At 40.3% G+C, this 25,555-nt stretch overlaps 1 protein-coding gene across 5 annotated transcripts in view; it reads left to right on the forward strand.

Moving 5' to 3' along the window:
• blnk (B cell linker) overlaps nucleotides 1-25,555 on the forward strand; it is a 79,892-nt gene that overhangs the window by 32,258 nt on the left and 22,079 nt on the right. For 2 of the 5 annotated variants that reach the window (XM_060926231.1, XM_060926230.1), the window contains exons 4-11: nucleotides 10,393-10,458; nucleotides 12,470-12,526; nucleotides 22,248-22,294; nucleotides 22,471-22,511; nucleotides 22,584-22,695; nucleotides 24,197-24,297; nucleotides 24,507-24,567; nucleotides 24,977-25,015. In XM_060926231.1, coding sequence (XP_060782214.1) covers nucleotides 10,393-10,458; nucleotides 12,470-12,526; nucleotides 22,248-22,294; nucleotides 22,471-22,511; nucleotides 22,584-22,695; nucleotides 24,197-24,297; nucleotides 24,507-24,567; nucleotides 24,977-25,015 — 524 coding nt within the window. Of the gene's footprint in view, nucleotides 1-9,010; nucleotides 9,089-10,392; nucleotides 10,459-12,469; nucleotides 12,527-22,247; nucleotides 22,295-22,470; nucleotides 22,512-22,583; nucleotides 22,696-24,196; nucleotides 24,298-24,506; nucleotides 24,568-24,976; nucleotides 25,016-25,555 lie in introns of those variants that run through there. The other 3 variants (XM_060926233.1, XM_060926234.1, XM_060926232.1) reach the window with 3 other exon arrangements.

Below are 25,555 nucleotides of genomic sequence, written 5' to 3' on the forward strand. Positions count from 1 at the left end.
CAGATCTTTAACTCAGCCACATATAAAAAGTTGTACTCCTCCATACTCTTCCAGGTTTTCATCTGTTTGTCCGTGTAGAACGATGTCTGCAGCACCAGGTAGTTTGAGATGTCAGGGAACTCAACAGATGGATAATTTTCCAACTTATAATGAATGAATGAATGACTTTATTTAAACCTGATAAGTTGATCAGCAGGGCAGCACGGTGGTGTAGTGGTTAGCGCTGTCGCCTCACAGCAAGAAGGTCCTGGGTTCGAGCCCCGGGGCCGGCGAGGGCCTTTCTGTGTGGAGTTTGCATGTTCTCCCCGTGTCCGCGTGGGTTTCCTCCGGGTGCTCCGGTTTCCCCCACAGTCCAAAGACATGCAGGTTAGGTTAACTGGTGACTCTAAATTGACCGTAGGTGTGAATGTGAGTGTGAATGGTTGTCTGTGTCTATGTGTTAGCCCTGTGATGACCTGGCGACTTGTCCAGGGTGTACCCCGCCTTTTGCCCGTAGTCAGCTGGGATAGGCTCCAGCTTGCCTGCGACCCTGTAGAAGGATAAAGCGGCTAAAGATAATGAGATGAGATGAGATGAGATGAGAAGTTGATCAGCAGAGCTGGTGGGGTCATGCATGTACAGATACAAATAATTACAAATGCAAGAGACTAAAAATATACACAATCTTTAAAAAAAACTTAAAATCTGTTAATTATCTATTAATTAACTTCACATTAAGTTAATTAATAGTATGCATAACTATTGTCTTTGTATTTAGTTATGGCTACAATAGGATAAAAATTTATTCTAATGTCAAATTTAGCTAGTAAATTTTTCTTTCATAGGAAAAATCCTTCTTTGTTAACATGTAAGGATCTATCCCATTGAGTGGTTTCTATATCCACATCTTTTGAGTGTACTTCTTAGTTTTAATAACTTGCTTGCCTGCAGAACACAAACATGGCAATAAGTTCTTGTGTTAAATCAACCAGACTCCACTTTTGGATCATTAATCCCTTCTGACTGAGAATGCCCTGCATGCATGGTTTGACTTCTGGCACATCCATGCAGTTTTAAATACAATACCTACAATTAAAAAAATGTGTTTTATTCCATTTATTTAATTCTTAGGCTCCCATCTGTAACAGGGAGTGATGTTGCATCCCATTAATACACTTTACAATAGATTATAAGATTATAATAGAATAAATAAGCCAAAATAACTGGGGATCTTTTTTAATGGGCCCCAACTCATTACAAGTATGAATAGGTGGGCCTTAAAGTAGAAAAGGTTGAGAACCCCTGCATTAAACCATGTTCTCAAACAAAAGAAAGGACAGAACAGCAGTATAAACAATGCAAATAAATAAAATAACTTAGGGCAGCAGATTATTGCAACCAAAAGTATTGCCACTTCATGGTTCCAGTGTCCCCAATTCAAATCCTGAACTTGGGTTCCTGCTGTGCACAGTTTCTATGTATGTTCTCCCCATAACCACATGGATTCCCCGTGGGTTCTCTGGCTTACTCCCACCCCCCAAAAACCCATCCAAGGTATTCCCACCTCATGCCCAATGTTCACAGTTGCATAGTCTCTGGAACCACCACAACATCGTCACTGAAACGTGGAAAAAATGAAGGAAGTCTTGCATTGATGTTAGGAGTATTGCTGTTAAATATATTTAATTTTCATGCTACTGTCCTTCCAGCTTCCTGAACCCTGGCAAAAAAAAAAAAAGTTTATAAAGTGGGCTGATTAGATTCACTTTATTGATCCCACATCGGGGAAATTCGCGTGTTACAGTAGCAAGAAAATGTCATACAGATAACAAAATAAAACTGAAATAAAAATTAGACAAACGAAAGATTAAATACAGAGGGCTATTTGCATTATCTACCGTGAAAAAGTATAGAAAAATTGCCTTATTGAGAGGCTCGGAAAAAATTGCACATTACAGGTAGACTCTGTATAATATATATAAGTATGTACAAAAATAGTTTAAGACCTATATTATTGCACATAATAATTGCATTGATGAGAGATGGCAGAGGTAGTAGTGGTGAAGTAGTGCAAATATAACCACAAACAGGTTATTGGTGCTACATTACAAGTTGTGGGTGTTATACAGTCTGACAGCATTAGGTATGAATGACCTGCGGTACCTCTCCTTCTTACACCGTGGGTGTAGCAGTCTACTACTAAAAGAGCTGCTTAAGGCCCCCACAGCCTCATGTAGGGGGTAAGAGGGGTTATCCATGATTGAGGTCAGCTTGGTTAACATCCTCCTCTCACCCACCTCCTCAATGGAGTCCAGAGGACAGTCCAAGACTGAGCCAGCCCTTCTGACCAGTTTATTAAGTTTCTTCCTGTCCCTCTCTGAACTTCCACAGCCCCAGCAGACCACAGCGTAGAAAATCACTGATGCCACCACAGAGTCATAAAAAGTCCTAAGCAGTGTCCTGCACACACCAAAAGACCTCAGTCTTCTCAACAGGTGGAGACGACTTTGGCCCTTCTTATACAGGACATCTGTGTTGTTTGTCCAGTCCAGTTTGTTGTTGAGGTGAACACCCATGTATTTGTACTCCTCCATGATCTCAATGTCCAAACCCTGGATGTTCATTGGAGCAATTTGAGGAGCCGTCCTTCTGAAATCGATCACCACCTCCTTTGTCTTGCTGGCATTGATGCGCAGGTGGTTCAGTTCGCACCAGGTGACAAAGTTGGTGATGACCTCCAGATCGTCCCCCTCTGACACACGTCCAACGATGGCTGTATCATCTGAGAACTTCTGGAGGTGGCAGCTGTCCATGTTGTAGCTGAAGTCAGATGTGTAAAGTGTAAAGAGGAAAGGAGAGAGCACTGTACCCTGTGGAGCCCCCGTGCTGCAGACTACCACATCAGACACACAGTCGTGGAACCTCACATACTGCGGTCTGTTAATGAGGTAGTCGATGATCCATGCAGCCAGGTGGCAATCGACACCAGCTCCCTCCAGCTTCCCCCTAAGCAGTGATGGCTGGATTGTGCTGAAAGCACTGGAGAAGTCAAAGAACATGACTCTCACAGTGCTCCCAGTGCCCTCCAGGTGTAAAAGTGACCAGTGTAGCAGGTAGATGACAGCGTCATCCACACCAATGCCCGATCGATGTGCGAACTGCAAGGGATCCATCTCACTGTTCACCAGGTGTCGGAGGTGGGAGATGGGGGTGGGGTTAAACATCTCCTTGGTGGGAGATGGGGGTGGGGATTAAACATCTCCTAGGTCCCTAATGCCCTAAACTTTTCTTTTCCTCAGTTGTAATAATATAATGTCCTGTTCTCTCTGCTAGATGTGTTTCAGATGTAATTGTTTGAAACACTTCAGTTTGATTTACCAAATATAGTCATAAGAGCTACTACATTATTGTTATCCTGCAGTCAAGTTGTATGGCCTCATTAAAATGAAACAGGCCATCCTTGCACATATCCCTTTTTCTGAAACAAAAATACAAATGAAAGAATAGAGTTATCCCTTCTGAGACATCTTGATGTTTAGATAAAAAAAGATATGAAACTTCATTTTCTTACAATTGTTAATTTGTAGTAGTATTAGTAGGTTTAGTACTAGCATTATTATTATAACCTTTCTTACATTTTTGACATGATCGGCACATACAGTACATCTGAAGTGGTTCACATCTAGTCCTGGTGAAAGACTGGATCCAGCCCTGGTGCTTAATAGTGCTCCCACCCCTCCTTTTAAATACTTCTCCTTGGTGATTCATCAGATCCAAAACAAATTTGGTCAGCATGATGTCAAAATGTCCATAATCCTAACTTTCTAAGGATTTTTTGACATCTCAAACAGTGTTGTTATGGCAAGGCAATAGATTAATGACAACAGGAAGAGTGGCAGTGGAAGTACATCAAGCAATGTGACTCAAACTTCACATTTATGATCAATGACGTGGTACGGTCACATATATATGACAGTAGTGATTCATTGTCATAGTACCACTAAATGACAACAGGAACCAAACTTTTTAAATACTCCTCTTAGAGGAATCTCATCTCATCTCATTATCTCTAGCCGCTTTATCCTGTTCTACAGAGTCGCAGGCAAGCTGGAGCCTATCCCAGCTGACTATGGGCAAAAGGCGGGGTACACCCTGGACAAGTCGCCAGGTCATCACAGGGCTGACACATAGACACAGACAACCATTCACACTCACATTCACACCTACGGTCAATTTAGAGTCACCAGTCAACCTAACCTGCATGTCTTTGGATTGTGGGGGAAACCGGAGCACCCAGAGGAAACCCACGCAGACACGGGGAGAACATGCAAACTCCGCACAGAAAGGCCCTTGCCGGCCACGGGGCTCGAACCAGGACCTTCTTGCTGTGAGGCGACAGCGCTAACCACTACACCACCATGCTGCCCTCTTAGAGGAATCATCAAAATCAAATCTGGTCAAAATGACATCAAGCAATCCCTGATGCGAAACTGGAATAGAATATGGATTATCTTAAAGTGCTGTCATGGTCAAGGTGGCAATTATTTTCTCAGGTTGTGCGATCAAGAAGTGTGACATAATTCTAAAGTACATTATGCACTGTGGTTTAAAACTCACATGAATGTTAAATGATCAAGCACAGTCACATAGACATGTCTATGCTAATTTATTGGTCAACGCATTGCTACCTGGCAACAGAAAGTGAGACTTTCTGACTAAAAAAGTCATTTTAATATCTCTTACAGGGTTCATTGGAGTCCGAGCACATGTGGTCAGAATATCAAAATACCTCATATTAAATAGGGAAGTTAATTTTGACATATCAAACAGTGTTGCTGTGGTGAGGCTATAAATGTTTTGCTACAGATACAGAAAGTGTCACAGAATTCCACTGTAGGTTATACAGTGTGACCGATGTTGACATATTCAATGCTGCAATCACATGAACATGCCAGTAGTGCTTTATTGTCATAGTGCCGCCAGCTGGCAACAGGAAGAGTGGCTTATAAACCAAATGTTTTATATATACATCATATACAGTATTATGCAAAAGACTTAGGAGCATGTAAAGAAATGCTGTTGACCAAAAATGGCCTAAAATAATAAAATGAAATGACAACAGGAACCAAATTTTTTAAATACTCCTCTCAGAGGAATGACAACAGGCTATGGTCAAAATGACATCATGCATCAGACTATTATGCAAAAGTCTTAAGTACATGTAAAGAAATGCTGTTGACCAAAAATGGCCTAAAAATAATAAAATGAAATGTTTCAACATAAAAAAATACTCTAAACACCAGTAATCCATAATAAATGAAACAAAGTCAATATTTGGTGTGAGACAACCTTTTGTTTTTAAAAAAATTGTTGTCTCATGTACAATGAGTGCAGTTTTATGCGGAAATGAGCTGTAGGTTTTACTGAGCATCTTACAGAACCAGCCACAGTTCTTCTGGACACTTTGTCACACTTGCTTCTTAATTTTGCACCAAAACCCAGTAGCTTTCATTATGTTTTCTTTTTTCAATCTGAAAAGTGCTCTCTTATGTAATATGTTGTTCAGATACACTTTTTTCTGTAACTTTTAATTTTGTGCTGGAAAACAAATGTTTGGAACTCTAAAATGTTTTTGTACCAACTCAATAATGTGGAAGTCATAAAATAGAAATCTATAACAAAGTTTATATAAAAAATAGGGTGCCTAAAAGACTTTTGCGCAGTACTGTATATACATGAATTTCAGAGTTTCTTGGTATTTGCTATGTCCCCTTTCTGCTTTAGTGTACACTCAAGCTGGCATGGACTCCACAAGTTTCTTTAAATAAATAAATAAATAAACCGGGGCAGCACGGTGGTGTAGTGGTTAGCGCTGTCGCCTCACAGCAAGAAGGTCCTGGGTTCGAGCCCCAGGGCCGGCGAGGGCCTTTCTGTGTGGAGTTTGCATGTTCTCCCCGTGTCCGCGTGGGTTTCCTCCGGGTGCTCCGGTTTCCCCCACAGTCCAAAGACATGCAGGTTAGGTTAACTGGTGACTCTAAATTGACCGTAGGTGTGAATGTGAGTGTGAATGGTTGTCTGTGTCTATGTGTCAGCCCTGTGATGACCTGGCGACTTGTCTAGGGTGTACCCCGCCTTTCGCCCGTAGTCAGCTGGGATAGGCTCCAGCTCGCCTGCGACCCTGTAGAAGGATAAAGCGGCTAGAGATAATGAGATGAGAAATAAATAAACCTGATGATCCATTTTAGATGAAATCTATTGGAGTGTTAACTGAACACATGCTTCAATAGAACAGATTAAGCATGAGAAAAACCTGACCTTTTGTACAAAGCAGTTAACATGGCAAATATAACACAAATTACATTTCAGCAGGAACCTAGAATTTCAGATTTTCAAGATTTTCAAGCTATTTAACATGTAATTTCTTTATTTTAAATATTTCAAAATTCTAAATCCTTCTGTTTATTTCCAAATTTATATGAAAGGGAATAATGCCAGATTTTCAATGTGGTCTCAGACCCTACTGTATGTCCAGTGATGTAGCATAATAACATCCGATACTGGCTCATGAAATACTGCTGCACTCTTGGTAGTTGGGCCTGCCAATTACTGCTTGCAGCTACAGTTGTGGTCAGAAGTTTACATACAGTGACATGAATGTCATCTTGGATATGAATGTCATGGCAATATTTGGGCTTTCAGTAATTTCTTTGAACTGTTCTTTTTCTGTGGCAGATTGTACAACATACATCTTTAATTAAAAAAATATACTAGAATTTGGTGTACAAGTTTTAATTTTCTTTCGGTTTTCTGAAATCAACACAGGGTCAAAATTTTACATACAGGATCAAAAATTTATATATGCTCACTTAGATTATTAATTCAGAGGTGCTGAAACTACCAAAATGTTTATCTTGCCAAGGCCAAGGTCTCTTAACTTTCTGTTAGTGATCATGATTTACTACAGCTGGTAACTTCTCTGTGCCTTCATAAAAAGGGTTTGTTTACAGCACTCATTGGATTGACCAACACACAGTAAAATGGGAAAGTCCAAGGAGCTCAGTGCAGATCTCAGAAAGAGGATCGCAGATATACACAACTCTGGAATGTCTCTTGGAGCCATTTCTAAACAACTGCAAATTCCAAGATCAGTTCAAACAATTGTATCCAAGTTATTGTGAGGTGTAGTCACTTTGCCAAGCCACTTTGCTTCAAGAAAACCCAAACTGTCACCCTCAGCTGAAAGGAAATTGGTTTGGATGGTCAGGAACAACCTGGGAACCACCATGGCACAGCCCTGCCATGAACTGGAAGCTGATAGATCACTGTCTACAGTTCAGATCACCGTGGACTAAGAGGCTGCTATCCAAGAAATAACGCCCTGCTCCAAAATTGACACCTTCAAGCTTAACTAAACTTTGCAACTGACCACACAGACAAAGGAAAAGGTCTTCTGGAGGATAGCTGTATGGTCAGATGAAACAAAGATTGAGTTGTTTGGCCACAATGACGACCATGTACAGAGAGACACTGTACCAGCTGCTGGTGATGGTAGGATCATCATGCTCTGGGACTGTTTTGCTGCCAGTAGAACTGGTTCATTGCACAAAGTGGATGGAATAATGAAGGAGGACTACCTCAGAATTATTCAGCATAAACCATCAGAAACTTGAACACGACTTGGGACTTGAGAGTTACAACAGGACAATGACCCCAAACATGCATCAGAGCTGGTTATAGAGGATAAAGCAGGCTAACATTAAGCTTAAAACAAGTCCTGACTTCAACCCTGTTGAAAATATGGACCATGCTTATAAGTCGAGTCCATGCCAAGAAAAAAAATTTAATTGAATTCTACCAAGAAGAGTCGTGAAATATCCAACCAGAATTCTGCCAGAAGCTCATTCATGGTAAACAAAAATGTTTGGTCAAGGTGAATCTTGCGAAGAGACATTTTACCCAAATATTAGGTGTGCTGTATGTATATTTCTGACATTGTAGTATGTGTAATTTTGACCCTGTGTTGATTTCAGAAAACCCAAAGAAAATTAAAACTTGTACACCAAATTCAAGTAGTTTTTTTTTAATTAAAGATGTATGCTGTACAATCTGCCACAGAAGAACAGTTCAAAGAAATTACTGAAAGACCAAATATTGCCATGACATTCATATCCAAGATGGCATTCATGTCACTGTATGTAAACTTCTGACCACAACTGTATATTACAGTAATGTCTCTAGAGTAACAACAGGACTTGTATGGTGCTGTTATAGGAAAATATCCAACTTTGAGGTGGTCACAGTAACTCCACTCTAAATTTGGGCTGCATTACACCACCTCGGTTTCTTAGTCCTAGCTTTGTGCTAGCACTGGAACAGAACACTTATCTTCAAAAATGTCAGTATAACCTGATATCTTGAACACTTTTTCCTTCTCGTTTGAAAAAGCCATAGCAATGCTTTCACAATGTGGTGAACATTGTTTACAGCTATCTACTGTAAGTGAGGTCTTGCAAACAACATGCATACAGAGCTATTGTTAACACATCAGGGTTGTCTGCTAACCGGAAATGAAATCACCAGTAAAGTTGAATGTGTAAGTGTTGTATGGACAGAACCTATTGTCCTTTAGTAGCCACTTTGGAGATGGTTCTTTCTTATTTGTTAGGTCTAAAATTGTTGCATTTTGTTCGTATTCAGATGTAATTGTCTATTTATATTGGAGAGAGGTGACCAGCCATGCAGGACAGAAATGAGACAGGCTTCATTTTATGTCATCCCTGTGCTTATTGTTGGACCAAAATGGGTTTGAAAATTCACTTCCCCATGTGATGTCATATAATCATGGTTATCATTCTATTCCATTCTATTATAAAAGCAACCTGCAGTCTGTTTATATACAAAAGTGTGAAATGTAAGAAAGAAAGAAAGAAAGAAAGAAAGAAAGAAAGAAAGAAAGAAAGAATATCCCACTATGTTAGTCATATGTCTAACCTTTGGCTTTTTGCCAAATACTTCATAGCATTAGTTTAGAGAATGCACACATCCTCATTCTCTCACACAGCATGGAGAAACTGAGCAAGATCACTGTTCCAGCCAGTGAGAAACTCCGGTAAGAATGATGTTTTGTTGTTGCTGTTGTTGGGGATTTTTTCTTATTATCAACTATTACTTTAAGGAAAAAAACAACATTCTTAATTCTGGGTCAGCTAAAAGTTAAAACTAAATCTGTGAAGATTATCCCAAACTGTAACGTCTCTTAGTGTTGAATTTATTTCCTGGTATTACTGTATACATTTGGAATATGGAACAGCTTTAGTTGAATGGAATGTACACTAATTTATTCATCTTGAGATATTGTACATGATTGTTTGTTGATTCAGAGCTAAGAGTTACTTACTGGTGTATAAGTAAAGCTAGCACTGATGAAAGGATTGAAGAGATTTCATGTAGCAGTAATTCCACACCTGTAACTCTGTTGAAGAGTTGAAGTTTGTTTAGCTGTGTGTTTGTGTGCTTTTGTGCTTGGTGAAAGATTGCATTCTATGAAAAGTGTGGTGTTAAAACAAATTCTCTCTCAGCGTGTGTGTGTGTGTGTGTGTGTGTGTGTGTGTGTGTGTGTGTGTGTGTGTGTGTGTGTGTCATAAGCCATTGCACATTCTGTTGAAATGCATCTGAAGTCTGTTTTGAGAAATCTTTCTCGATTACTTTATGTTCCAGTCAGTGAGTGTGTGTGTATGTAGGATAGGAAATAGCAGACGAAACAAAACTATAATCTCATTAATTATAGGTCTCAATTCGCTCACACTATCATCTCCACTACTACTACTACCACACCTACACAATCATGAACACACAAGGTACCAAACCGATGTTCACCACTGACAACACTTTCAGACAGGCATGAGTCAATGTGCTGTGCTTTTAACACTCACGTACCATAATGTGAAAAGGGTGTGCCTTGCATTTTAAAATTAGTCTCATCACAAGCTTGTAAGTAGGTGTCTGGAAAGTGTAGGAGTATAAGGTGCATGAGACTTTATTTATTTATTTATTTATTTATTTTTACATTGTTCCAAGTGTGGTTTATATACCTTTTGTGTGTCCATCACATTAAAACTAAGAATGAATTATATTGCTAACTTTTTACTTTAACCCAACACACATAACCCTGACCACACTGTGAAATGACTCCTTACACTAAAGCAGAATGAACATGGATTTAACCAGGTTATGCCAAGAGAGAAATACATTACTATCCCATATATCTGCTTCATATTACTGCATCATCTTTCCCACATGTACTATCAATAGATTTTTCTATCTTGCACTACAGTTCAGACATGTATGCTGTGATTGTGTGTTAGATATGCAAATAATGGCGCCGTTTAATCTCACGGTTCATTTGTATTCCAGGCAAATCCAAAAATTAGTTCAGGACATCAAAAAGAAAGACGACAGCATTTTCAATCGAATAAAACGGTAAGTTTGCAACTGCTCTACAACAAACAACCTGTAATATACAACCCCGATTCCAAAAAAGTTGGGACAAAGTACAAATTGTAAATAAAAACGGAATGCAATAATTTACAAATCTCAAAAACTGATATTATATTCACAATAGAACATAGACAACATATCATATGTCGAAAGTGAGACATTTTGAAATTTCATGCCAAATATTGGCTCATTTGAAATTTCATGACAGCAACACATCTCAAAAAAGTTGGGACAGGGGCAATAAGAGGCTGGAAAAGTTAAAGGTACAAAAAAGGAACAGCTGGAAGACCAAATTGCAACTCATTAGGTCAATTGGCAATAGGTCATTAACATGACTGGGTATAAAAAGAGCATCTTGGAGTGGCAGCGGCTCTCAGAAGTAAAGATGGGAAGAGGATCACCAATCCCCCTAATTCTGCGCTGACAAATAGTGGAGCAATATCAGAAAGGAGTTTGACAGTGTAAAATTGCAAAGAGTTTGAACATATCATCATCTACAGTGCATAATATCATCAAAAGATTCAGAGAATCTGGAAGAATCTCTGTGCGTAAGGGTCAAGGCCGGAAAACCATACTGGGTGCCCGTGATCTTCGGGCCCTTAGACGGCACTGCATCACATACAGGCATGCTTCTGTATTGGAAATCACTAAATGGGCTCAGGAATATTTCCAGAGAACATTATCTGTGAACACAATTCACCGTGCCATCCGCCGTCGCCAGCTAAAACTCTATAGTTCAAAGAAGAAGCCGTACCTAAACATGATCCAGAAGTGCAGACGTCTTCTCTGGGCCAAGGCTCATTTAAAATGGACTGTGGCAAAGTGGAAAACTGTTCTGTGGTCAGACGAATCAAAATTTGAAGTTCTTTATGGAAATCAGGGACGCCGTGTCATTCGGACTAAAGAGGAGAAGGACGACCCAAGTTGTTATCAGCGCTCAGTTCAGAAGCCTGCATCTCTGATGGTATGGGGTTGCATTAGTGCGTGTGGCATGGGCAGCTTACACATCTGGAAAGACACCATCAATGCTGAAAGGTATATCCAGGTTCTAGAGCAACATATGCTCCCATCCAGACGACGTCTCTTTCAGGGAAGACCTTGCATTTTCCAACATGACAATGCCAAACCACATACTGCATCAATTACAGCATCATGGCTGTGTAGAAGAAGGGTCCGGGTACTGAACTGGCCAGCCTGCAGTCCAGATCTTTCACCCATAGAAAACATTTGGCGCATCATAAAACGGAAGATACGACAAAAAAGACCTAAGACAGTTGAGCAACTAGAATCCTACATTACACAAGAATGGGTTAACATTCCTATCCCTAAACTTGAGCAACTTGTCTCCTCAGTCCCCAGACGTTTACAGACTGTTGTAAAGAGAAAAGGGGATGTCTCACAGTGGTAAACATGGCCTTGTTCCAACTTTTTTGAGATGTGTTGTTGTCATGAAATTTAAAATCACCTAATTTTTCTCTTTAAATGATACATTTTCTCAGTTTAAACATTTGATATGTCATCTATGTTCTATTCTGAACAAAATATGGAATTTTGAAACTTCCACATCATTGCATTCTGTTTTTATTTACAATTTGTACTTTGTCCCAACTTTTTTGGAATCGGGGTTGTACACTCATGTAAAAAAAAATTACATTTAATATGAAGCTGTGTCACATATTGTATATGAGGAGAATAACAAGATGGTGGAACTATTTGTTGGTTCATGAAAGTTATTGAAAAACAAATGTAATGGCTTTTACAAAGTGCTGTTAAAAACTAGAGGGAAACATCTGTAGTGAGACCTGTATCAGTTCCTCTATCAGTCTGGGCCCAACAGGAACCATGGCTGTGTGAACAGAAATGCAACAGAGCATTCAGCTGTGGTCTATTCGTAGTAGGGGAATATTTTTTTTTTCTGAAACTAAACTTGGAAGGAATGAGAAAAACTAAAGTGATGATATGATGTGGTGGTGTTTTTGCTCATTTCTTTCAGGTTCCAAAGTGAACAGACAGCCAGTATACTCAAAACTGGCAGAAATACAATAGACAGGTATGACAAAGTCAAAGTGCTGCACATTCAGCTGAACTACTGACTAGTTTGTAATTAAGCATGTCTGTAGTTGTCATTAGTATATACTGTCAGGCTCACAGATTTATTGACGTTATGTGCCAGAAACCGGGGTTTTCTGTCTACTTTCCAAAAACATCAATTTATTTCACCAAAACATTGTAGAAATGTTTTAATTCGGCCAGTTTAACAAATGCCATGCTAAATGCAGTCAGTCTACCTAGATATCTAAAATCTCACGAGCTACAGTATGTGGTTACCTCATGCTTTGAATCTTTCAGTGTGATAAAGTCGTTGCCTGGCTACACACAATAGTAAAACTAACATAAGCATGATAAATTCAGTTTGTAATCAGATACAAACTGACAAAAATGTCGCTGTTGTTCCCATGCCATTACATCATCATCATCAAAACAGAGAAGAGTGCTTTGATGCTTTGTACAGACAAAGTTTGAAAATGTTTATAAAAATGTCATTTAGGCAACAGAATATATCTAAATGAATTAATCAGTGATTATTTCCCCACTGATGCAAGCACAGGCAGGGATCAGTCAAGTGAAGAGACGATGATGAGGCTAGTATTTAAATGCTGATGAGACAGAGACTGATATGATTTTTTTTTTTTTTTTGGGGGGGGGGGGCAGGGGGTCCCTTCCCTTCCCTTCCCTTATTACTTTTGGAGGTAACTGGATGTTGAAATGCTAGACCTTTACTTGTGGTTGAAATGCAGAACTTTGCAAAAGGCACATTATTTTTTTTAGTACATGTTTTATCTAAGATGTTTATTGTATGACTTCCAAATTACTGAGTCAGTACAAAATACATTTTGTATTTCCAAACATTACTTTTCCGCCAAAAACTGTAATGTTACAGAAATACAGTATGTTTGTAGGGTAGACTAGTAAAGAAATCAACATACTGTATTAGGTTAAAGCAAGATGGCCTTTCAATTTCATAAAATCGGTGAAATTTACTTCCCTCTGAAATTTGGTCATTGTGCTATATGTTTATTTCTGCAATATCTAAAAAAAACCCAGGCCATTCTGTGGCTGAGAAGTAATCTAATTTAAGGGAATTCCCGAGCAAATAATGTGTATGAAATCGCTTGCTTTGCACAGTCAAGTTTGGTCCTGCGTTTCCTTTCCTTCACAGCATAACGTCTTTTCTTCTCGCTTTCCATTACTGTAGTTGGTCTTTCACATTTCATTCACACACTCACGTCCTCCATTTTTCTCTCCTATTTCAAATTTGTATCCTACAATGCCTTACACGAACGGGGAAAGCGTACCACATGATGCATAATGTAGTATCTTGAATTGGGTCATGGTGAAGTAGGAAAAAATAGCGGAGAGTTAATTCATTAATTGTTCTATTTTTTAAACTATTAAATTGGAAGTCTGTGATTCAAATTCAGTAGCTTTCAGTCCACTAAACAAAAATAATTGGGTATCATGGAAAATTCTTTTTTGACCTACACGTGAAAAATATGAAAGGTGGTCTAGCTTTAAGGACCATTTTTCAGACAAAAAAAATTAAATCTCATGATGGCTGCTTGGGCGGCACGGTGGTGTAGTGGTTAGCACTATCGCCTCACAGCAAGAAGGTCCTGGGTTCGAGCCCCGGGGCCGGTGAGGGCCTTTCTGTGTGGAGTTTGCATGTTCTCCCCGTGTCCGCGTGGGTTTCCTCCGGGTGCTCCGGTTTCCCCCACAGTCCAAAGACATGCAGGTTAGGTTAACTGGTGACTCTAAATTGACCGTAGGTGTGAATGTGAGTGTGAATGGTTTTCTGTGTCTATGTGTCAGCCCTGTGATGACCTGGCGACTTGTCCAGGGTGTACCCCGCCTTTCGCCCGTAGTCAGCTGGGATAGGCTCCAGCTTGCCTGCGACCCTGTAGAAGGATAAAGCGGCTAGAGATAATGAGATGAGATGAGATGAGATGAGATAATGAGATGAGATGAGATGGCTGCTTGGTTTTGCATGTGACAGATTGTCCAAAATGCCCAGTAAAACTTGGCAGCTAATTTCCTTCTAAAATTGATTGGTTATTATTATTATTATTATTATTATTATTATTATTATATCAAACTATTTCTTCACCACATATTGACTTTGTTTAGTTTATTACTGTTTACCACCATTTACAACATTTTCTTTTAATGTAGAAACTTTTCATTTCATTATTTTTGAAGCCATCTTTGCTTTACAGCATTTCTTTGCATGTGCCCAAGACTTTCTGTAAAGTACTGTATAAGTCCTTCAAAAGAAAGCTTGATTAAAAAAAACTATGGTAGAAAATGTCCAAATTTGATCATGTGTAGGGTTTTCCCGGCTGCCAGATGCTTTAACTGTGCACCAGTCACATGTCCTTGCTGGTTTTGTTGGTCTGCTAGGAGAAGTGCTGAACTATGAATGATGCTAAACTTCTTCATTCTTCCATGAGAATGAGGTTTTTGTGAAAAGAAAAACAACAATCACTTATAACTCATCCAAACACTGCTCATTAACTATTAGAAAGATTTTATAATAAAATTGTCATGTCGGCTGTTGTAAAGGAATTATATTAGTCGTATTTTCTCTGTGATTGTCATGTTTGCTACTTAGTACACAGCTCTTTCTGTTGCTTTTTTTGTATTAGAACGGGAAATAGCAGACAGTTAAGGGGAACTCCTGCTCATTTTTTTAAAATATATAATGTTCTACGCAACTGCTGTGAGTGTACCAACCAACCATGTTTTATTCAAGTACATCAATGCCCCAATATCTCATCTCATCTCATTATCTCTAGCCGCTTTATCCTTCTACAGGGTCGCAGGCAAGCTGGAGCCTATCCCAGCTGACTACGGGTGAAAGGCGGGGTACACCCTGGACAAGTCGCCAGGTCATCACAGGGCTGACACATAGACACAGAAAACCATTCACACTCACATTCACACCTACGGTCAATTAAGGCTACGTTTACACTAGACCGTATCTGTCTCGTTTTCTTCGCGGATGCACTGTCCGTTTACATTAACCCCCCTGAAAAAGCGGGGAAACGGGAATCCGCCAGCGTCCACGTATTCAATCTAGATCGTATCAGCTCCGGTGCTGTGTAAACATTGAGAATACGCGAATACGCTGTGCTGAGCTCTAGCTGGCGTCTCATTGGACAACGTCACTGTGACATCCACCTTCCTGATTCGCTGGCGTTGGTCATGTGACGCGACTGCTGAAAAACGGCGCGGACTTCCGCCTTGTATCACCTTTCATTAAAGAGTATAAAAGTATGAAAATACTGCAAATACTGATGCAAATACTGCCCATTGTGTAGTTATGATTGTCTTTAGGCTTGCCATCCTTCCACTTGCAAGTAATAAGTGATATGCGCTGGGATCTCACACACAGCGGCTCAGTCCCGAATCGTGGCTTGTTCACTTCACTCGCGCGCTCTGTGAGCTGCGCAGGGCCGGAGTGCACACCCTCCAGAGGGCACTCGCTGTTCAGGGCGGAGTGATTTGGAGCGCAGGATGCCTGCGGAGCCGAGCGTATCCGCGTATTGGTGTTGCTGTGTGCACGGCTAACGGTTTTAGTGTAAACGCGAATCGTTTTAAGAACGTTAATCTGATGATCCGCTGATTCGACGTAATGTAAACGTAGCCTTAGAGTCACCAGTTAACCTAACCTGCATGTCTTTGGACTGTGGGGGAAACCGGAGCACCCGGAGGAAACCCACGCGGACACAGGGAGAACATGCAAACTCCGCACAGAAAGGCCCCCGCCGGCCACGGGGCCCGAACCCAGGACCTTCTTGCTGTGAGGCGACAGCGCTAACCACTACACCGCCGTGCCTGCCCCAATATGATCTAACTTATATGCACCTTACAGAATATAACATTACAGCTGCAGGTTGACATGTGGCATGCAGGTTTTGTCTTGGTTAAAGGAAACCAGGCACATGCTCACTGTTCTCATCAGTGTAAAGAGATCCTGCACTGATGTCAATGTATTTTTAACAACGAAAACCACAGCTTGATGGAAAACTCCACTCTGAAACACACTAAATGTGCTTATGTATCATGGATGTAATCAAACACACAAAAAAAAATTACTCCAAATGAACAGATAATGTGTTCTAAACACATACATATGCACATACAAATAAGAGGTTCACTATTCTTTTTCTAAAGAAAACTGACTAGAAAGTTTCACAGGGCCTCTGGTTGCACAATTAGGTGGCTTTTACTTTTTCATATGGGTGAAGCGAGTGGTCAGCTACAAAGGAGAACAAACAAAGACTGTATTCATTAGCATGACCATTAGGTGCTGCACGACACATTTACAGCATCCCGTAACTGCCTGGTCAAGGTTGCAATGGTTTAAATTAGGCTACTAGTTGTTGTTGTTTTTCTTTAGGGAAATCAAACCAACTAAATTCATGAAACAATGTTGCAGGCAAGCAGTAAAAAACTTTTCAATCTCTAGTTGAGACTAATTAATAGCTCATCTGATGTGGCTGAAGGGTTGGTATGGTGGTGCAGTGGTTATCACTGTTGCCTCACAGCAAGAAAGTTCTGGGTTCAAACCTCGTGGCCAACTGGGACCTTTCTGTGCAGTGTTTGCATGTTCTCCCTGTACCTGCATAGGTTTCCTCAGGGTGCTCTGGTTTCCTCCCACACTCCAAAGGCGTGTGGGCGTGTGGAGTAGGTCAACTGGCTACTCTAACTTGCCCATAGGTGTGACTGGGAATGGTTGTTTGTCTCTGTGTTAGACCTGCATTAGACTGGCAACCTGCCCAGGGTGTCCCTGAAGTCAGTTGGGATTGGCTCCAACTTCCTCAGATAAACAGTATAGATAATGGATGAATGGATGATGTCGCTGAGGCTGAGGAACTGTCATAATTGTCATAATTATCAGACCACGTTGGCAGTACTGGCATTTTTACCTCTGGGTTTTTGTCCAGTGTTTCCAGGTGCATAGTGGCAGGGTTCATATTTCAAACACTTTTGATTTAGGCCATACCCACGTCAGGTTAAAATCCGAATACAGATACAAATATGGTGGTTTTAGCATGATAGTTTGAGCTTTGAAAACTGACCTGTTTGAGCAAAGTGTGCAGATAAGGAGGTGAAAGAGCTGGGCAGATTAAAGGATTAAAGGACATGGGACATGGATTTTTTTCTGGGTATAATTATGTATAAAGGACATAAGAAATGCCATCTAAATCACTGCAGGGCGTCAAAAATGTGAAAATCATCACATTATTCAACTTTTTTATACATCAGCGTAAAACAATGATTTGTTAATTAGCCACATTATGTTTGTTGTACAGCTCAAGGTATTGCTCAACTGAACATTGAAGTTGCTTGCATGGCTCTGTGATAATATTCCCTGCTTTAGACTTAAGGGGGCAGTTTTAGTGGGCGTAGGACCTGTCACTGCTTTGATGCCCTTGTACATTTCCCTTGCATTCCCGTTTTCAGCTGCTGTCTCAATTTTACAACACAACCTAAGCCAGTAGTCATTTGCGCAGTGATGTGCAGTCTGCTGTGCAACACTCTGGACAGCCCTGAGAGCATCGCGTGTGGTGGGGCAGGGGTTTTGTTTGTAGGCCAGCAGTGGTTTCCTTTTGACTTCAGTTACTGGTTGTAAAACTTGCCAAGAAGCTGCATACCAGTCTGCATTTCTGCGCTCCTTTTGCCCGTATGCTGTAAGAGCCAAGCTATAGATGGCGTTGCAGAGCTTGGACCACTTAGAATCAACAGCGACATCGCTGACCGTGGTGTTCTTCATAGTTGCACTGAAAGAATCTACAAATTTCTGCTTTTTCACGGGATCGTCAATGCAGCAGGTGTTGATGCGAGCTAGGCCCTTGAATTTGACATGATGGATCTTCTTTGGTCTCAACTTCACTCTGCTGGCAACAAGGGAATGGTCTGTGTTGCAATCAGCGCTGTGATAAGCACGGGTGAGGAGGACATTGCATAGGTCTTGCTGCCTAGTGATGACAAGGTTTAGCTGGTGCCAATGGCAGGACCAGGGATGGCGCCAGGAAGCCTTGTGGATCTCCTTGCACTTGAAATATGTGTTGGTGACACACAGGCTACAGAAAGAGCACAGTTTGAGTAATCGCTGCCCATTTTCATTCATCTTGCCAATGCTATGGATACCTAAGCATGCAGGCCAAGATTGATTGTTGGCTCCCACCCAGGCATTGAAGTCACCTAGGAGAAACAGGCTTTCAGCAGTGGGTATCTTAGATATGGCAGCATCTAGTGCTTCATAAAACTGATCTTTGGCCTCTGGAGTTGAGTAGAGGGTTGGAGCATAAGCACTGATGATGATTACAGGGCCTGACGATGTGAATATGCGAAGTGTGACAATTCTCTCTGTACCGCCAGATGGACTTTCAATATAGGCAGTAAGTGGGTTCTTCACAGCGAAGCCAACACCATGATGCCTTGGCTGATCTAGTGGCAGACCTTGCCAAAAGAAGGTGTAGCTGGACTCTCTGATGGAACCGCTATCGGGCAGGTGGGTTTCTTGGAGGCACGCAATGTCGATGTTCAGTCGTGCCAGCTCCCTGTCGATGACGGCAGTCTTGCATGTGTCATTTATGTGCTGAAGGTCTTTGGTCAGTTCCTGGGACACAGTACAAACATCCCAACTTGCGAAGCGAAAAGCTGGAGTCTTCTTATATCTTTCGTTGTTGCCTTGTGCAGATTTGCAGCCTGCTTGTCAAGGGTTGCTCTAAGCCCCATGCACCCAGTGGAGCAGGCAGGCCATGGTGGACAGCACCTTACTGGCTGGGGACTGCCCAACTTGAGGCAGGCGGTAGCTGTTTAAAGAGATGCGATTACCTCTCCCACCGTCAGAAGTGACCCCTGGCGTTTCACTCCTACACCAATTGGATAGAAGCTTATCACCGGTAACTGCCACATCCCGTGTTTTGCTGATATCTTGCAACATCGATGGAGTGTCCTCTCCATGTGTGCTAGGCAAGGTTATGGAAATCTTGCCCACACATCAAGATTCTCCTCTCAGCATTGCTGATATAATCCAAAGGAAAGGGTGAACCAATACAGTTTGGTACCAGCTCGGCTGCAGGAGTTGTCGGAAGGGGATGCAGTACATCATCCAACCACCTTAGGGGCTCCACTCCAGATTTTTTCAGGTTTACTCCTTAGCCTTTACTACAACAAGGCGGGGGGATCACTCTTTGTCTGGTCCCTACCCTTCGACCAATATGGCATGGGTGGCCCTACCAGGAGCATGAAGCTTCAGCTGACATAGCTCTAGGGGTCACTGGGACACAAAAACCGCCCCACCACGTTAAGGTGGTGATCCCAAGTGAGGCAGATGTTAAAGTGGGTAGCTAGCTAGCATCTAGGGCAGTTTCTTTTAAGAATGGTAACAGCATTGAATTAGAAGCTCTGCAACCTAAAACACAAACTATACCCATTGAACATCATAAAGATAGAATTTATGGTAGGGCTGTGATTTGGAGTTTGTATCCAAGGAATAAACACAGAAGAACCAAGTGTAAAGAGCACATTCTGAGGAATGGAAAAAAAGAATTATGGTCTGATTAGTCATCTTTTACCATTTTCCCTACAGCCAAGTGTGTTTGTTTGTGAAGGGGTTAAGAATGGTTTCTATAAGCAATGCTCATAGTCAGCTGTTAAAACATAATGGCACAAGAAGCCATCTCATTGAAGTGATTAGACTAAATAAAGTTGTATTGGTCCATACAACTGCAATTTGGATTTTGGCTGTCAGTGTCTGGACTGGAATCACATACAGCTTTACCAAGAAGACCAGCACCATCTACCCAATGTCACAATGACAGACTGGTCATATATAACATTTAGGCAATAGCAAGTCCATAGTTTGTAACCCAGTCAGCACTCAGGAGCAACATAATTTAAACATATTTCTTTTAGAGATGGGTTCTGTAACATGGATAGCAAGATAAATGCAATAATCATGCTGCACACAGTCACATAATGACCAAGAAATAGGAGTCAACTGAACAAATGCAAACATTATTTCATAATTATTTTCCCATATTTCAATGTGAACAAGACTTGACATATGCTCAACAAATTTCAGAATGTTTCATAGACAGCTGGAAGAAAAAACCCAAAGGCCACAAATTCACTTCATCTAAACACTGAAACCTATATGAAAAATTCTGAAGCGAAGTACATTTCCATCTTTTTCTACAACCAAACAAATAAAGTTATTTATTTCTTGGTAAATATATTTAAATAAGGGTGGCACAGTGGTGTAGTGGTTAGCGCTGTCACCTCACAGCAAGAAGGTCCAGGTTCGAGCCCCATGGCCGACGAGAGCCTTTCTGTGTGGCGTTTGCATGTTCTCCCCGTGTCCGTGTGGGTTTCCTCCGGGTGCTCTGGTTTCCCCCACAGTCCAAAGACATGCAGGTTAGGTTAACTGGTGACTCTAAATTGACCGTAGGTGTGAATGTGAGTGTGAATGGTTGTCTGTGTCTATGTGTCAGCCCTGTGATGATCTGGCGACTTGTCCAGGGTGTACTCCGCCTTTTGCCCATAGTCAGCTGGGATAGGCTCCAGCTTGCCTGCGACCCTGTAGAACAGGATAAAGCGGCTAGAGATAATGAGATGAGATGAGATCAGATATATTCCATTCAGTTAGCATGATATTGAATGAGTCGAAGATGAGTTCAGTATCATGCTAGCTGAATGGAATATGATATACCACAAAAAAAGACAGCCAATATTATTATTATTATTATTATTATTATTATTATTATTATACATACCCACTCCTTTTGGATGTTCAACATGTCTTTCTCTTTCAAAATTCTCTACAAATCTTCCATATTTAACAAAGTAAACCTGACAGCCATGTTTGTTTACAAATTGTCACAGTCGTTCCCTAGCGCGGAAGTTTTATGTCTCTGACGTGTGACGTCATGTTGTCTTGACAACCATGCAATATTGTAAACCACATTCAAAGCTCATTCTCCATTGAGTAGAGTGACATAATGCATGTAGGATAAGTGATATTCTAACAATATTGCATGCTATCAAACCAAATGAATGAAACCCACTAGAAGGGAGCAGGATACATGTTTTTATCGCATCGAAAAAGTGTCCTGTATGTATAATAATGGCCAATATTACACTACATACAGTTCAAGAAATACCAGCATTCACACAGGACTGAAAAAGCTATTCTGATGATTTTGCACTTGTACGTCACTCTGGAAAAGTGTGTCTACTAAATGCCATGTAATGTAATGTAATGATAAACAGCATCCTCTTCATTTTTAAGTATTTGATATAATCGTTGCATAGTAAACATGTTCGAAAGGTCCAAAAATGAAATTGTGTCTTATCGGTTTATGGTTTGCATATTTACCTCAATATGCACCCTCAACTCTGCACCTTATGTTGTGTCTGCACTTTATGTTGTTTGTGTTGTTTATTGTGCGTTTATTGTCTGTCTATTGTGTCATTTATTGTCTGCAGTGTTGCACTCATTGCACTCTTGCACTTTATGTTGTATTGTAGCTTGTAGTCCTGTGATGTTAATGTAGCACCATGGTCCTGGAGAAACGTTGTTTCATTTTAACTGTGTACTGTACCAACTGTATATGGTTGAAATGACAAATAAAATAACCTTAATCTTAAAAAGAGACATAAAGCTTTATTGCACTCTGCTTGGCTGTTTTCTGTTTCAGACTAAAAAACAAAGGACCTCCAAAAGTACCTGCAAGAGATTACCCTGGTAAATTCCTTTTACCTTTTTATTACAGTCAATGGATTTTGATTATGTACGCTCCCAGAATACTAAAAAAGACCAAGCAAAATATACTAATCACTATCAATTAATTGCTAATACAAAGTCCAGTGAAGGAAATTGACGATGAGCGCTTTACATGGTCCCCTTATTTCTTTATTCAGGTGATAACCAGGACTCTGACCAGTCATCCGATTCAGAATTTGTGAGTATCCTATCCTTTTTTTAAATTACATCTCTGATATACAGATGATGCTTAACTAAGTCCTTATTGCAGGACAATGACGTGTATGAAGAACCACAGGGTGATTACAACTATGAACCTCCTCCTTGTGAGAAAGTCTTCACGCCTCCCCGATTGGTCAAGTACACTGGAGGAGACTACCTGGGTAAATTTCAACTTATCATCATTATGATCCAAAACTAAACGATCCAGTTTGCCTATGTTTGGAACAAAATATCTGTGTAAGAGAACATGCAGATGAACTATGAATGTAAGTCATTATACCATTACACCAGACGTTACATCATCCCCATATGGACAGTTGAAAGTCACACTTGGAAGACGCTCTGGACAGTTACAGTAATGCTTTTATGGCTGAGAACTACTGTTGACTTGCTAATTTTATGACTGCAGTTGTCATGAACAGTTTTGCACTCAAGTTTCTATCAATGAAGAGTTATAACATCAACAAAACAGATTTCATGTTCAAACTGTTAAAAATGTTATAATCACGTTGTCTGTTATCACCCAAATGAGGATGGGTTCCCTTTTGAGTCTGGTTCCTCTTGAGGTTTCTTCCTCATGTCGTCTGAGGGAGTTTTTTCTGGCCACTGTCGCCACAGGCTTGCTCATTGGGGATAGATTAGGGATAAAATTAGCTCATGTTTAAAGTCATTAAAATTCTGTAAAGCTGCTTTGTGACAATGTCTATTGTTTAAAGCACTATAAAAATAAACTTGACTTGACATTTCCTCTTAAAGTTAGTCTCCCGTCAAGACAAACTGAATAATTACATTTTTGTTATGTTACTAATTTTAATAAGTAGGCATGGCAGGTGTTTTTTTTTTATTATATATGGACTGTATAAATTGTATTTAATGTATTTTGGGAGGTAGTTAGAAAGTAGAGAACTTGGAATTAACCAACATCATGAAATCTCTATTTGTGGGTCACAAATAGTAACCCAATCTCCGAATCAAACCAGGCATCCTGATCAAAATATATGGTTAATTGAACATTTAATCGGGCTAAATTGGCACAGAGGTGCAGTGGTTAGCACTGTCTCCTCACAGCAAGAAGGTTCCAGGTTTGAACCTCATGGCCGATGGGGGGCCTTTCAGTGTGGAGTTTGTATGTTTTCCCCGCATCTGCGTAGGTTTCCTGTGGGTACGCTAAGTTTCCACCACCAGATTAGGTAAAATACCCAGCCACTGGGTTTGTACAAGACAGTGCATATTTAGTGCTGGTCCCAAGCCCAGATAATTTGGGGAGGTTTGTATCAGGAAGGGCATCTGGTGTAAAAACTATGCCAAGTCAAATATGTTGAAAAGATCTGTTGTGGCTACCCCGAACGTACAGAAGCAGCCGAAAGAATAATATTAATCTGGTTAAAGTGTTCATCTTCATTTTTGATTTACAAATCTGATGCTAGATGCAGTGCATGGGCAATGACCACAGATCATACAGACAGGATACACTTGTTCCTCTTGTGGAAGCCTGTGTTACTGTATTTCAACAAGCATATGGACATTCAGTCAGCAGTTTGACATCAGGACTTTATCATACAAATGCTGCCATGTCACAAACTGCCCCAAAGTCTGAATGTAGTCAGTGAACTCTAATCAAAACTAGAATTTCCTGCTTCTTCTGTCATGTCTCTTTAACAGACACACGTCCTGGTCGACAACCAGAAACTAAACCGATGAAGCCCTTCCTACCAATCAAACCACCAATTCCAGAGAAGTCCAAACAACCAGCAATGTATGATGTAAGTAAAGCTATTGCTGTTCATTTCACTTCACTGTTCACTGACTGTCAAATACGCTTGATCTTGAAATAGCCGTGCCCTTTAACTGTGCCAAAGCAGTTGGGGTTTTTTGGGGGTTTTTTTTGTATGCATCTTAAATCTTAAATACATTTAATGAATATGAACTTGTCCTGGAAACTATCCCTAATTCCTTTTGTGTTTCTTTGCAGGAGGACTATATTCATCCTGAGGATGACACAGATGATAACTATATTGACCCTTCTGAGAAAGGTTCTGCAAAATAAGATTAAAAACCTAAACTGTTACATCTAAGCCAGCAGAAGTTATCAAAATACACTTATTGTACAGTAATCTTTAGAAATACAGAACATTCACACTAAAGTTCCAGACTAATCCTGTCTTTTAAAGGGGACATTCGTGGGAGTGAATACTGAGTACTGTATTCATCACTTTCATCAAAACAAAAACAAGAAAATAAAAGATTAATTTCCCCACTGCACAGGATTAGACTGTGCTGAACACATGCTCTAGTTGGTCTATCTCACTGGTGTGGATTTATTGATTTCATAGCCAGTTTATTTATAATGGCTTATCATTCAGCCTAGAATTATATTATGGTGAGTTAACCTCAAACCTCTCAACTTCAATAAACATTACTTGGATTTTTTTTTTTCTATAGATCACCAAGGAAAGCAATTAGGACGCTCATACAGTCCAGGTATGCTGTTATGTGTAATCCAGTAATTTATAAGAATCTAAAGTTGTTCAGTAGTTTTTGACCAGCTCTGCATTTGTGCATCATTTGACCGTACACAAGAAAGCTTACAACATCCACATTGTCTTATCTGGGGTTAACAAATGTTTTAAAGAGGATTATTTGCAATTTGTTTTTTAAACAGCGTGTTACAGCACCACTAAGGTCACAAAAAAAACCACAGAATGATATGAAGTGAGGCTGTGGGCTAACTGTAATGAGTCCAGTGCTGTAGGTTCATACAGCCAATCAGCAACAGCCATATCACATGACTACACAGCATGACATACTAATATATAACTCAATCAAATAGAGTCATTACTAACCTTAAAAATTAAAGTGGACAAATTAAAACAACAAAAATTGTGTCATTGTTTAAATCCATTTGAGGTTAAACCTCAAAGGTTGCCTTAGGAATGTCTCAGTTTTTGTCTGGCAGTTGAACTGTCAACAGTACAAACAACTGCAATTATCAATTTAATTTTCTGTTGATTTTATGCCACT

The sequence above is a fragment of the Neoarius graeffei genome, chromosome 7 (genome assembly GCF_027579695.1).
Source record: "Neoarius graeffei isolate fNeoGra1 chromosome 7, fNeoGra1.pri, whole genome shotgun sequence".
NCBI classification, from domain to species: Eukaryota; Metazoa; Chordata; class Actinopteri; order Siluriformes; family Ariidae; genus Neoarius; species Neoarius graeffei.